General features: G+C 38.2%; 1 protein-coding gene across 1 annotated transcript in view; it reads left to right on the forward strand.

The window, feature by feature from the left end:
* The window catches only part of LOC134534388 (chaoptin), a 42,691-nt gene that overhangs the window by 15,881 nt on the left and 11,765 nt on the right, over positions 1–15,045 (forward strand). The window contains exons 5-11 of the mRNA XM_063372852.1: positions 2,749–2,995; positions 4,266–4,520; positions 6,200–6,814; positions 7,850–8,033; positions 9,606–9,706; positions 11,181–11,376; positions 13,556–13,819. Coding sequence (XP_063228922.1) covers positions 2,749–2,995; positions 4,266–4,520; positions 6,200–6,814; positions 7,850–8,033; positions 9,606–9,706; positions 11,181–11,376; positions 13,556–13,819 — 1,862 coding nt within the window. The remainder of the gene's footprint in view (positions 1–2,748; positions 2,996–4,265; positions 4,521–6,199; positions 6,815–7,849; positions 8,034–9,605; positions 9,707–11,180; positions 11,377–13,555; positions 13,820–15,045) is intronic.

Below are 15,045 nucleotides of genomic sequence, written 5' to 3' on the forward strand. Positions count from 1 at the left end.
ACGAGCTGGAAATGTTGGAATGGGTAAGGAATGTTGAGTATAGTTCATTTGCGGTAAAATAAATATTTTTACAGCCTTGGCATAATTTTTCAATCTAAGAAATTTCGAACTTTGCGACAAATAAAGTGTACCTAGTCCATTTTTTCTTTTCGATTTTGAGTTTGATGCCGCAATAACTTATACAATATTCACTAACGGTAAATGGCTGTTGTATTAGCTTTAAAATATGAATACGCTGTGCATTAAAAATTAATATCTTTATATGTTTTCATAGTGTTTTTTTAATTTTTTTAAAAATATATTTTGGTGTCAAATTTTCCGAATTTTAGATGGTTCCTGAAAAAAATGTATTCGTAAAATCGCGGCTTCGTTCAGTCCGGGCTCCGTAAAATCGAGGTTCTAATGTACTCTTAATTCTGAAGTTAAGTTCTGAACATGTTATTTAAGGGTTTATCAATGCCGTATTTACGCGCAGGCTATCTAGGCTGTAGCCTATGGGCCCGCACCACAAATGGGGGCCCGCACCACACGACACGAAAAAAAAAAATTATACTGCGATGTGGATCTTCTTATATTCTTAAAATACGCGTCGACATAGTATGTCCAGTTGTTTTGTGTGGATTAATTGCGCCGAACTAAACTCTTCTGTGGAAAGCTGATATATGAGTTATGTCAGCATTTAGAAATTTTCGATTATTTTCATTGGTTTTGGTGTCACTTAATTCCTTAACATCTAAATACTGTTTGGTTAAATAGTCTAGTTTAATAATAAACTAATTTTTTCTGTGCTTTACTACTGAATCCATCTGTGCTAATTTTAAATGATAAGCAATTATGATTCATATCGAAACATAGTAATATTCATTTAATTGTGAAACAATTTTTGACTGTAATTATAAGCGTAGTTCAGGTGTTACATTTAAAAACAACTGTTTTCTGACTGTGATAACATACTCAAATCGTTTCTCTCCCAAAGTTGAATCTTTTGATCAACACGTTTTAAACTTTATAATTATTTTAATTTAATTTGTACGCGACATTTATTTAGGGGTAAAGAGAGCAATTAGTTGAAGGACTGTATTCTTGATATCCGTGTACCCGAGACGCTTCAAAAGTATAAGGACTCTATTCCTGCATTTGTGTTTCTAAAAATTCATTTGTTTCAATAAAATAGTTAATATTTAATTAATAAAGTAGCCAATAAAGATTTTTTTATGGCGAATGAGTACTGTGGTCTATTATTTTAGTAACAGGACAAAAAATTTTAACAGGGTCAGAACTGGAACTATTTTATGGCTAGTAACAAGCCGCAGTTAAGTCTTCCAAAATATTAAAAATACTTCATACCCCTAAGTCTGGCCCCCCCCTACAAATTATCATATGGGCGCCCTTGCAACAGTTAACTTGCCACTACCAAGTTTCTGCATACAGTACTGAAAATCCTAATCGACGTGCGGTTACTTCCTACGAAAAACTGCAACGAGTTCTAAGCCTCTCAATAGAATCTCAGTAATACAATAATTCTGCCAAACTTTGCCTAACTGCGGGGAAAAAATTTCCCAGATCATGGGGCTATGTAAATGGCAGAACATTACTTTAAATAAGTCCGTGCTGAAAACTAATCAATAGCGGCATGGCCGCTAACTTTACCCTTGCGCACCGCGCACAACATGACTGCCAGGGCTGTACAAATAGGCCTCACACATGCCCGGGTGTTGCAGACGCTAAAAAATTTAATACGTGCACACCAAAGTCTTAGGTTAAACACAGTTTCAGAATAAAATTCATCGGCAACACTGACGATAAATAACTTTAAGCTTCGGAACCAAGATGGCGGTTGATAACAGACTTCAAAATGGCGACTGAGACAAAAATCAAATTAACTCAAAATCAAAATTAAGGAGATCAAGGACATCCAAGATGAAGGCCAACTCCACAATCAACAAGCATGTGCAAATAAAAACCTATTTCCTATTGCTAATGTTATCAAGCAGATGTTAAGATATTGTGTATGAATAATTATAACTAAAAAAATGTTTTTTAATAAAACATGTCAAATTAAAAAAACTGTTTTGATATGAAATGTATATGTTTTTTTTTTAAATACCATTGCTAATGTGGAGGTATTTCTCGAAAAATAAATTAGTAACCTTGGCATAAATAACACACATTTAAGTTCACATTATATAAAACAATGTTATATTCCATCTCTCAGGGATTTTAAAATTTGTATGTATGTGTGTTGCAATTGAAAATTACATCTCCTGATTTACTAAAGACCAAGGTGAGAATTTCTAATTAAATAAAAAAGATGTTGGTTTGGTATTACAAAATATATAAAAAAAAATTGAAATCCTTTCACTCAGAACATAAAAATTTATATTGTAACACGTAAAAGATTTTTATTTCATACCCGAGTTTTGTTAAAACGGATTGGGTTTGGTTTCGTGAGGTTAAAGGCCATTGCAATGTTTACTTTAAAATTTTAAGTTCCACAGAAGGCATAAATATTTACATTAAAATCTTATAACAGCCTTATTCTTAGTTCTCAATTAATTTTGAAAAGCCGACGGATAAAATTTTTGTTAACTTAGTTTTATTTTGATTACATTAAACTACTAACCCATTAACACATAAGATATAATTTTTATAACGGCATCCTCCATAAAAAAAAGTATGCAATTACTGTACAAATGATATAATACATACTTAGGCCTATACCTTTGCTATGTTGTTTCTTGCTCCCAGGGGCACCTTTGCGCGCAACACGGTGTTGCGTGTGCTCAACCTGAGCGGAAACAAGCTTCGCAAGCTAGACGCCAACACTTTTCGTGGCATGCGCTTTATCCGGCGCCTGTACTTCAGCGACAACTCGATCGCAAACGTGGGTCGTGGAACGTTCGGCGCGGTCACGCGCATCGGCACCATCGACCTGGCACGCAATCGACTGCGTACCATCGACTACCAGATGTTCCACCAGCTGAACTTCGTGGAGGTGAGCCCGTAGCGCTATGCCAGTGGCGCTATGCCAGTGGCGCTATGCCAGTGGTACTATACCAGTGGTACTATACCAGTGGTACTATACCAGTGGCGCTATACCAGTGGTACTATGCCAGGTACTCCCTGCAGGAGCGACCCGCTGACGTCACGCGGCATCCGCCACTAGTATTCGTTGCTGGGGCAGCTACTTCGACTATCGAATCATTCGATTTGCAGAGCGAAATGTTGAACTATGAAATGAAACTATTCCTATAAAAGTGATAAAGACTTGTAAAAATACTAAACCCCAGCTTTGGACCTGATATTACACAATTTTACTAAAATACTGCCCCTTATATTAAAATTAATTAAACAGCTAATACTTTAAAGTTTCCCTTTGGTTTTGTGATTTTAGGTTTGTGTCATCTACCACAGATGTCAGCACCATGGTTACTCATTTCCGTTCCGTACGACTTTCACTACATTCACGAATGCATGTCCAAATTAGCTGAAATTTTAGATAATACATTTCAAAACATGCGCAAACACACTTCCCAAATTTTGTTGACAAGTGCTGCCATCTTCATGTTAAGGTAGGAAACTTTTCAGACAACCCTTAACCTGCGCTCGAACCTACCAAAACATACTACTTTTGGATTGTTTACCAGGCATTTTAGGTTATATATTTTTATTTTAAACCAAGTGTGGTCCTTTATTTTTATTAAAAATTAGTTAGGAATATGGCGCCCAAGACGCTCGTTGATTGCGCTATGCCCCCTTGCAAGCCAAGAAGTCTCTCCCAGTAATTTAGCAATTTTCAAAAAATGTTAATTTAAAACACCATTCAAAATATTATATTTGCGCCTCGGACTCGGCAGCAATGCTAGGAGGAACATGTAAGCAAAGAGCAATGAAATGTTACACGGTAAGCACATGAAAACAGAATTCATACAGCGCTACAGAGTCAGTCAGTGAGTCAGTGATGAGCGTGATTATATTATTTATACTGAAGTTTTGAAATCTGCACATTTATTAAATGCACTTATTTGATCATTATTACCACTTTATTTTTTGGACTCAACTGCAAGTGCATTCCAGATATCGGAAAGTATTTTACACAATTTAATGACATTTTGAATATTTTAATTGTGTTTTTAAAAAAAAACCTTTCAGCTGGTTTTGGCATTTGTGGTGTCTCGTCAGAGGAACAAGATATTGCACTATTGCAAAGCAAAAACGACATGGTCCAATCCGACCATGCAGCTGTGATGTGTGTTCGTCGGCAGGTGATTGACGTGTCTGGCAACGAGGTGACGGAGGTCCAGAAGCTAGCTTTCAAGGACCTGTTCTTGGTCAGTATAAACATATCGCACAACCTCATCAGCAAGATTGAGCCGGGAGCCTTCGAGAACTGCGCCAACATAACGGTGCTGGATCTGTCACACAACAAGCTGCAGGCTCTTCCACGGACCGCCTTCGACAGCTCCACGTACGCCACTGAGCTGCTGCTGTCGCACAACCAGTTCACTGACCTGTCTCAGGTAAGCCAGCCTCGTGACCTGGTAGCAACCATGTTCTTCATCATCACTTGAAGCTATTTTGAGCTTTATGTTCTTGCCTATAAGGTATACAACTATATATCTGATCAATAAATTAATTTATTGTGAATTACTCACGCAGTGTTGGATTTATTGTATTTTTATATAAAGATAATAAAGCTAATTTTTCCCTTTATGCCCTCGTGCATAAATTATGTGTGCAACATCTTGTTAACTAACAATTTTAGAGCGAAATATCTTAAATAAATGTCACCTTGACAACCCTCCCCTTATAAGCAAACCTTTTTACATGCTTTATATTAGCTTCACCTGTATGTTTGTCTGTCCGTCTGTAACTCTGTCTGTCCGTCTGTAACTCTTTCGACTAAGTTTTCTTTTCTTGCAAAGCACATACTTTTACCAGTTTCAATTGTTCCTTCCTCTGTGCTAGCCTTTCAGCTTGCTTAACTATTTTTACATGTTACATGTTACATGCTTTATATTAGCTTCACCTGTATGTTGTTTGTCTGTCCGTCTGTAACTCTTTCGACTAAGAGTGAGTGGCCCATCACTGTAAAGTGTCCCACCAATTTCATTACGTTCGTTAGCAGAATGGTCTAAGGCGCGCGATTTCTGTGGAGTCAGCTTTCGGATTCAGCGACTTTACTATTTCTTTGTGACGTTGCAACTCCAAATAGTTATCTCAGATGGTAATAGGTAGTGTCGGTAACTCATTTCCCTATGATAATTATACATAAATATAGTTTAAAAACAAAAAAAAACATGCTTTTAAAGAATATCAAACTAAAAAGTTAAAAATAAATATAGTTTAAAAAACTAAAAAAACATGCTTTTAAAGAATATCAAACTAAAAAGTTAAAAATAAATATAGTTTAAAAAACTAAAGAAACATGCTTTTAAAGATTATCAAACTAAAAAGGAAAAAATAATTTTAAAATTTAATTTATGACAATAGTATATAAGCAATACTAGTATAAATGAGAAAAAAGCATGGGGCGCTTAATATACAAAAAATATGGCGCAAAGCGCCTCAAGCTTTTTTCTCATTTATACTAGTATTGCTTATATACTATTGTCATAAATTAAATTTTAAAATTATTTTTTCCTTTTTAGTTTGATAATCTTTAAAAGCATGTTTCTTTAGTTTTTTAAACTATATTTATTTTTAACTTTTTAGTTTGATATTCTTTAAAAGCATGTTTTTTTAGTTTTTTAAACTATATTTATTTAGAAAATAATTATAGTAAATTTTTTGACAGGAATGACTTCCAGTAGAGTTCTGTAATATTCAAATTATTGGAATGGGGTAAATCATTTTATATTTTAATAATTTTACCAATTTACTATTTTTGATTATCAAGAAGTACATTTAGAAATTTTTCGTCTGATTCATAATCTCACGAACCACATGATTTACTTTATTATTATGGCATTAGTTTAAGTAATTTAAAGAAATGTAGGCTGACCATAATTTGACCAAGTATTGCAATTTAAAACTGTTATTTAGTATTTTGTGTTACATATTTGTGATACATGATACTATTAAAAATTTGAATTTTATTAAATGTTACTGCCTTTTTTTTTATGAATTTTGAGAAATGTCCTTCTAATATGAGACAAATACAATCATATAGGCTTGTTCAAGGAGATGTTTGTTGCAGGTTCCACTGCACAACATGACCGGCTTGAAGATCCTGAATGCGAGCCACAATGCCATCGAGACGATCCCACGCAACACCTTCCCCAAGCTGTACGAGCTGCACACCATCGACCTGAGCCACAACCGCCTCAGGGAAGTGTGGAACGGCGTGTTCCAGACCTTGTTCAGCCTCCGCTCGCTCAACATGAGCCACAACTCCCTGCAGGCGGTGAAGGGCTCCACGTTCGGCGCGCTGCACACTCTTCTCGAGCTCGACCTCAGCCACAACAACATCTCCGACATGAACAAGGTGGCGCTGGCCCGGCTGTCGTCTCTCAGGATGCTACAGCTGCAGAGGAACGCCTTGTCGCGAGTGTTCCAGCTGCCAATCTCGCTGTCCAGCCTCTTCCTCAGCCACAACTCCCTGCAGAGGATAGAGCCTCTCACCACGTGGCCCGTCATGAACTCCCTGCTGCTGCTTGACCTCGGCTACAACCGACTCGGCGACTCTCTGCAGAGGGGCTCGTTCGCCAACCTGCTGACCCTGCAGACCCTGGACCTGGCAGGCAACGGGCTGAGCGCGCCTCCCTGGGAGAGCCTCGCCGACATGTCCACTCTGCAGTACCTGTACCTGCAGGTGAGTGCCGAGCCTCGCCGACATGTCCACTCTGCAGTACCTGTACCTGCAGGTGAGTGCCGAGCCTCGCCGACATGTCCACTCTGCAGTACCTGTACCTGCAGGTGAGTGCCGAGCCTCGCCGACATGTCCACTCTGCAGTACCTGTACCTGCAGGTGAGTCCCGAGCCTCGCCGACATGTCCACTCTGCAGTACCTGTACCTGCAGGTGAGTGCCGAGCCTCGCCGACATGTCCACTCTGCAGTACCTGTACCTGCAGGTGAGTCCCGAGCCTCGCCGACATGTCCACTCTGCAGTACCTGTACCTGCAGGTGAGTGCCGAGCCTCGCCGACATGTCCACTCTGCAGTACCTGTACCTGCAGGTGAGTGCCGAGCCTCGCCGACATGTCCACTCTGCAGTACCTGTACCTGCAGGTGAGTCCCGAGCCTCGCCGACATGTCCACTCTGCAGTACCTGTACCTGCAGGTGAGTGCCGAGCCTCGCCGACATGTCCACTCTGCAGTACCTGTACCTGCAGGTGAGTGCCGAGCCTCGCCGACATGTCCACTCTGCAGTACCTGTACCTGCAGGTGAGTGCCGAGCCTCGCCGACATGTCCACTCTGCAGTACCTGTACCTGCAGGTGAGTGCCGAGCCTCGCCCCACCGCGGCCGAACGAGTCTGTTACTGTTCGTATGTTTGCAACACCGGGCACTCATTCCGTGCCGTCTCCCGAGACTCTGTTTGTCTCTTATCTTGCCCGTCTGAAGAGATCATATCAGCAAATCGCAAGCAATTCGAAATATTGTTATGTAGCACACGTGTCAAAAATATAGAATACATTTTATGTTATACGACCTAATTAAAATATATTGTACAGTGTTTGTGGGGTAAAATATTTTATTTATTGAATAAATAACATTGTACTTTAAGGTATTAATATTTCCTTTCATATTCAGTCAAAAACTTATAAATAAATATATTTTTTTAATATTTTCTCAAACACTCTGAAGCTTATATTCGTATAATATTTAATGGTTTTTATGTGTTTCAGGAAAATAACCTTACTTTCCTATCTAAGGGAGCATTTGGTCGACTACCAGTGGTGTTCGAACTGAACCTCGCAAATAATAACATTAACAACATAAGCACAAGGGCTTTTGAAGGTCTCCTGCAACTCCTTACACTAAATCTCACTGGGAACAATTTATTCAGCATTCCCAACGGAGCATTCCAGGGTAAGAGTTAAAATATATTCAAGCAATTCTATAAGAATGCAAAATAAAATATGTAACCAAGCAAGTAATCATATTTGCTCATAAAGAGGATTGATATATCCGGAAAGCCACAAAATAAACACGCCTCTTTAAGCTTTAGTTGCTTTACTGAAAAGCAACTAAATAAAACCGTTCTTTTAACTAACAACTTTTATTCACTTTTCCATATTGGCCTAAGAAAGAATTTTGGGGAAGGAAAATTTTGTTATCGTGTTAGAGAAAGTATAAATACAGCAGTATAATTACCTTTATTGTGAGGGACAGTAAAAAATATTTATTACTTTCTTTATTCATGAATTTCATAGACAGTATAATTTTTCCTTTGATTCTGTATGGACACCACAAAGCTATATATAAATATATAATTCTTTAAATTATGGCTTTTGCAATAAAGTTTACTTACAGTGAAAATTAACATTATGTTTCTTCAAGCCACCTTGAAATAGTTGGTGAGATACGTTTTCTGTCAAGAAAAGCTACCTTAATATTTTACACTTTAAGCTATATAGGCTCTGTTGTGAAATTTAACTCAGATTAAAATTCTATTTTTTTAACTTTTAACTCAAATAAGTTTTTGTTGATTTAGCTGAACATTTAATCTTATCACAGAAAGAAATAGAACTAGTCACTGACCTCCATAAACCAGAGGAAAGGGATTATAGGCCTCTAGCAAACCGACTGAGTTCAAGTTGAGTACTAATTCAATAATAAAATTACTAAATGTTATATAAAAGTCAAATATTAAATTAACTGATGTATCGTGCTTATCTACCCATGGTGCTAGTCCAAGCCATGCCTGGTGATCCATGGCGCCCGTGGCACTCCGTCGCTGCAGCCAAGTCTCGAGGCAGCAGCGCTGGGCGGTGAGGGCTTGCAGCAGCAGCAGCCACGCGCCTCTGATGAGACTCCCCATTGTTGTATACACAATATCAGCTGAGTGGGATCTTATATGCTTGGGCAAAAATAAAGAATTGGTTAGGAGGAATTTATTCAGAAAATAAATCATCGCACAAAGAATACAATAGGCTCACAACAACTAGATGGCTGCCACAAGAACAGTAAATACAACAACAAAAATACTCCGAACAGCAGTGGTGTTGTCATTTTTGTGACTAAATTCCTTTCACGGTATGCTCGGTTTTCCTATGGTAACCAGCGTGTACCAGCAACGGCGTGTGTCAAACATTTTGTCAGTGGTGTGCTTTTCCCCGAGCCGATAACTTTTATCATAGTAGGCTACACTTGTTTCCTCACCAACGCAGTTTGGTAAAACATTATTCTCATTCCATTCAGTCCTCATTGTCTCTGTTGACTCCAGTGTTGACATGACGTATTGCCACGATACAATACAATTCATTAAACGTTCTGGAATGGTTACTAACTGCGACCATGGCCAATTACTTTCTCACTATTTGATTTGTAATGAGTGTTGCTGTCTTAAATGAAATCTGTGTAAACTAAACAAAAATTAAAATAAATAATTATAAGAACAAAGTTACATATGCTTTATCTATTTGTTAATCTTGTTTGTAGGGTTGGTATCTCTTCGAACGTTGGACTTGTCTTATAACAAATTAGAAAAGCTGGACAATAAAACAAACAGTTTACTAGAAGACTGTCTCTCGTTAGAAAATGTAAGTTGAAAAGTTTGTTTTTCCTAATTTTTAAAAAATTATTTTTAAGTTTTTTAATAGCTGTAATATCTTTGTTAACAAAATTTTGTGGGTTTTATTTTATGAAATGTTAAATACGGTGTAATACTTACCTCTACTAAAATCATGAAGAAAATTTGAAAAATTAATTAAATGACGAAACAAAGAAAGACAGTAATTATGACAGTGAGCAAACAGCTCTTGACGACACCATGGAAAGAGGACCGACGAATGCAGTAGAGAAAGAGTTGGTATGAACACAAATGAGCAGCAAAAAACAAACGAACACAGTTGTGAAAAGCCGAATATGTTAATTGTAAGTAATTTTGTTATAATTGTCTCATCACAACCATATGTTGTGTCTTTTAAGTGAAACTTCCTGACAGTGGGTTTGGATATGTCCAGACGATGACGTTATCAAAGCATAACGAAAGTGTAACGCTTAGACGGCAAGAAAAGTTGCAGGGATCAGTAGGGGATGGGATGAAGGGCGAATGAGAGGTTTTGGGGCTCAAGAGTAGAATAGCGTCACTCGCACACTGGCTTACCCGCATATATGCACACGTTCTGATTCCACCATCTGTGAAGTTCAACTTTGAAAACGAATGGTGGCTATGTACCCAAGTGTATTTTCCTTTTTGTCGCATTCTATTGTTTAGCTAACTTCATTCTTCTTCAGACTTATATCTATGTTAGACAAGATTTATTTAACATTGGCTGGTTTTCTTTTTTCTAATAAATATTGTCAGCCTTGATCTCTTTGCAACAAACGAATGCTCTTCAACGACGTGAGTTCATAATTTCTTACCGTTAAGTCTTCCCTTGTTCACCTCCAAGTACATTTTGAATACTTTCTTTGTCTATTTAACATTCCAAGTTTTGTGCAGGAATAGTATTCTAAATGTAAAAATCATAATACTGAGTGTTCTCTGAGTAGTGTAGGGTGCTAAGTGTGCTGTGAGTAGAGTCCAAACAAATGGCTAACTTTTGCTATTAATGTGCTTTGAGCAGTGTCAAGACAGGTACTGACTGCTGCTGAGTGCGGGACGAGTTTCAATACCGCTTCGATATTTTCCACGTAGCTCTAAGAGCGCATATTGTTTCACTGTAACCGTGAAAAAGAAAAAAAAAACTTTCAAAGATTTTCTGTTGACTGAAAGAAGTTTCATGTAAATCCGCTGCATGGTTTAGTTTATATATATATATATATATTTTTTTTTTAATGTGTACAGATCATTTGTGTTCATCCTGTAGTGTTGAGGAAGAATGAAAGTGCTGCTGAGTGTGCTTTAAGTATTGTAGAGGTAGAATCTGACTGCTGCTGAGTGTGCTCTATGTATTTTCGAGTTAGGGACTTACTGCTTTAAAGTGTGCTTTGATAAGTGTCGAGGCAGAAGCTGACTGAGTGTGCTCTGAGTAATTTAGAGGCGGCGGCTGACTGAGCGTGTGGTTGCAGGTTAACCTCAGCCACAACCGCATTTCCTTCGTAACAAGGAAGACTTTCCCCAGCAGTCCTTGGATCCCGTACCGCCTGCGCCAGGTTGATCTGAGTCACAACACCATGCCGGTGCTGACCTTTGACCTGACAGTGGGCACGGCCAAACTGGAGGTCCTCAATGTCAGCTACAATGCGATAAATGAGATCAGAAGATGTAAGTATACTCGCTCACCGAGAATTAATGTTGATATTTTTATACTGACTTTTGCCTTAGGCATATAAACTAAGCTTTACAAAAATCGTATAATTAATTTATTGTATTCCTCCATATTTCTTTTATTTTTTAATTAATTGTCTCACGCTGTCAGTTTCATTTGATGTTGAGCAGTTGTCCTACATTTCTAAAATTTTGTTTGAGTTGTTGTGGTTAAACAAAAAAAAACTTGAAGGTCGCTGAGGAATAGTATCCAGTAACAAAATTATCTTGTTTTCTACCATTTTGATTATTATTTAATAAAACACGTTTTACAATTACATGTTTTGAAAATAAGGTTGTAACAAATATAGGCCTATTCTACTTCCTTTGAGGCAAACATAACAGGGGTAATCATTATTTGCCATAAAAACAACAAAGTAAATAAATTCCCATTACTTCATGCTCTTTCATTAATCTTATACAGCTGTCATCTTGGATTAAGAAAACAAAAAATTAAATTTAAACGGAGATTATGCAACCGAACTAGAAATTCCCATTTAGAACCCGTCCAGAATTTTTTTTTAATTACTTCCTCCATGTTCAAGCAGACTGACACACTCCCCTTGATATGTTGTTATTATTATTCACTATCGCTCAAAAACCCACCACCAATAACAAAACATTGCGATATAATTGCAGCTGTATTAGGTTCCACCATCTTATTGGTGTCTCCCATCAGTCACCATATTGGATGATGTCAGATGTGGGTGACACTATTATTGCTGTTACGATTAACACAAAATAGTTGATCTCAGGTTGTGGGTTTGAACCATATTGGGCCTCTCACCGTTCTGAATATATTTAAAACTTGAGAGTGTTGTGAATACTGTCATGTTTCTCATGCCAGAGCAGCTTCTCGTTGACTTGCACGAATTACAGTTCAAGATTGCTACAAGTCACGTGTTATTATTGGATATAACTGTAGATAAAATAATCTTAAGTATCCTGAATCAGATTAGCAGTACTAGTGGTGCCAAGGCAAAAACCTATAAAGCAATTACTCCGTATGAAATGCTATTTGTAACATTTCATGAACATAATTGTCTTTCTGATGGGCATAACTACTGTCTAACAAGACAATTTAACAATTAAACGTATATTAGAAGGATTTATTATAGTGGATACACTTAAGAGGTGCAATTATCCCGGTCCATTATAGTTGTCGTAACCAAAGTGGGGCCCGATGTAAATGTTAAAGAGAACGAACTGAGGGTAAAGTTAGCGTGGAACATTCTATGGAAGGATATTTTCTGAGGGGCAATAGGAATACTTTAAGGCCAAATTCAGAAACGATAGATAATAGTAAAATATAAAAAAGGCAGAATGAAAATAATAACAATAGGTAGGAGTAAACAGCGGAGGAAGATGAGGTAGAACGAGGTGTAGATATGATATTACCATGTAGGCAAGAGATAGCTACAATGTCACACCCTCAAGCGTTAGGTTTGGAACAGTTGACCAAATTGTTCCATGAAAAAGAGAGAAAAAGTGAATAGGATAAAGAACGTGAAAGGGTTGAACGCAAACAGAAGAACGAGCGCAAACAAATTGAACACGATAGAAGGGAGCTCGAACAGAGAAGAAAAAAACCACGAACAGAAGAAAGACGAGTTCTTAGCGAACATAATACAAGTCGTAAATTCATCGGTAGAGAAATTAACAGCCGACATTGAACAATTAATGTTAAAAATAACCCATATAAACCAATAAATGCAGCAGGATTTCGCGAAAGTTCACGATCGAATTACGACTGTAGAAAGTAGTCAAGACCAAAAGTTTCGTGAAACTACTGATAGGATTGGTAGAGGAATAAATTCGTTAGAATTAAGAATGGTAGAAGTTGAGAAGGAAATACAAAATGATGAAACGACAAGCATGACCAGGAACCGGGCGACTGCAGACTCCAATCACAGTCAAGCACTGGCAAGTGATAGTAAGATAAATCCGTCTTCGAGTCTCGGGGAAAACGTGTTGAACACTCGATAGTCACATCATCCGCGACAGGCATTACATCACCCAGGAAAAGAAAAAAATATGGCTTGATAATGTTCCTACTTACTCTGGAAAAACAAACCGAGATTCCACAGAGTTTTCTAAAACAATTCGTGGAGTGAGCGAGGCGCGACGTGTGTTGCAGATGTCCTCGGCAACATGACGGCGCTGCGTGTGCTCGACATGTCGCACAACCAGCTACAAGACCTGCCCGACTGGGCGCTGGGTCCCCCTCGCAACCTCTCCGAGCTCCGCCTGGCGCACAACAGCCTCTCGCGCCTGCCGTCAGAGGCGCTGCTGTCGCTGCGAGGGCGTCTCTCCCTGCTGGACGCCAGCCACAACCTGCTGCGGCGCTTCCAGCACGAGCTCATGCCGCTGGCGCAGAACAGCACCGTCGTGTGCCTGCGCGGTGAGTGCGCCTCCGTGGCCTGACTGGCTAGGGCTCGCTTGTATCGGTGAATCCAACAGCACACAGGTACATTTGTGTCGTATAAAAATAATACGAATACTTACACTTAATAACAGAAATAATAATAGCAAATTTGATGTGTTAAGCTAAAAAAATATATATTAACTAAACAAAAATACTAAATATCACTACAGAAACATAAACTTAAAGGAATAAAGTCTATGGGGATTATTATTTATTTTGTTTTATGGATTATTATATATAAAATTAAAAACGACACAAAAACTAAAAAATAGAAATAATCGTAGAAGAAGAGAGAAGTGTCTCTGGTAAACTAGTGGTTGTGCATCCACATACTAGACTTGTTATGTATATATTAAATGGCAATTTATAATTTTAGCTCCTGTTTAAAAGAATATAGAGTAAAGTTATAATTATGAAATTATAAGATGCATAGCACAATATTCTGAATTGGATAACATCTTAAACATAAAGAACATAAAAGCGTACTTTAAGAGACAGTTTGTAGAGCTCAGTCCTTGCGGTTCACTTGGGATTGGATGCGGAGTTCTTGGAGTTCCTGCAAGAAAGCAGTATTTTTTGTGCACCGCGCTTCACCGGAACCAAGCCGTCTATCGTCCATTCGCTTTTTACACCGGACCTTTTGTTATCTTCTTGGAGTACAGACATTCTTGAAGAAGTCTGATGTTCTCTTATCGTTGTTCCTGTTGCCTTCGAAGCCTTCTTACTATAGAACATTTCACTTTGCTTTCTGTACCTTGTGAACTTCACGATGATTTTTCTTGCTGATCGTGTTTTCTTTTGTCCGATGCGATGACTGCGGTCAATGTCGGCGAGTTCAAGAGAAACGCAAAATTGTTTGTCAAGATGCAAACTCAATGACCGCCCGTTTGCTGCGCGAAATCTCCGCACTTTTTTCACCCCTCGCTACATTCTCACCCGACGTGCTGGAGTGCTGGGACACGTTTTATTAAATATTCCAGTGAATAACTCTCCTGGAAACACTTCTTCAACACCAAATGAAACTAACTAACATGTTCCACATATAGGAAAAAGATAATCTTCATTACACTTTTAATATCGCCTATCGAGACACTTATTCAGGGTAAACAAGGCAGCGTGCTAGCTAGTGTCCGCCATTACAGTTACAATTAATGCACTTTCCACCTTTAATATATTTTTCTTCTTGCAGGAAAATTCTGCCC

Source organism: Bacillus rossius, chromosome 7 (assembly GCF_032445375.1).
Source record: "Bacillus rossius redtenbacheri isolate Brsri chromosome 7, Brsri_v3, whole genome shotgun sequence".
In the NCBI taxonomy this organism is placed as follows: domain Eukaryota; kingdom Metazoa; phylum Arthropoda; class Insecta; order Phasmatodea; family Bacillidae; genus Bacillus; species Bacillus rossius.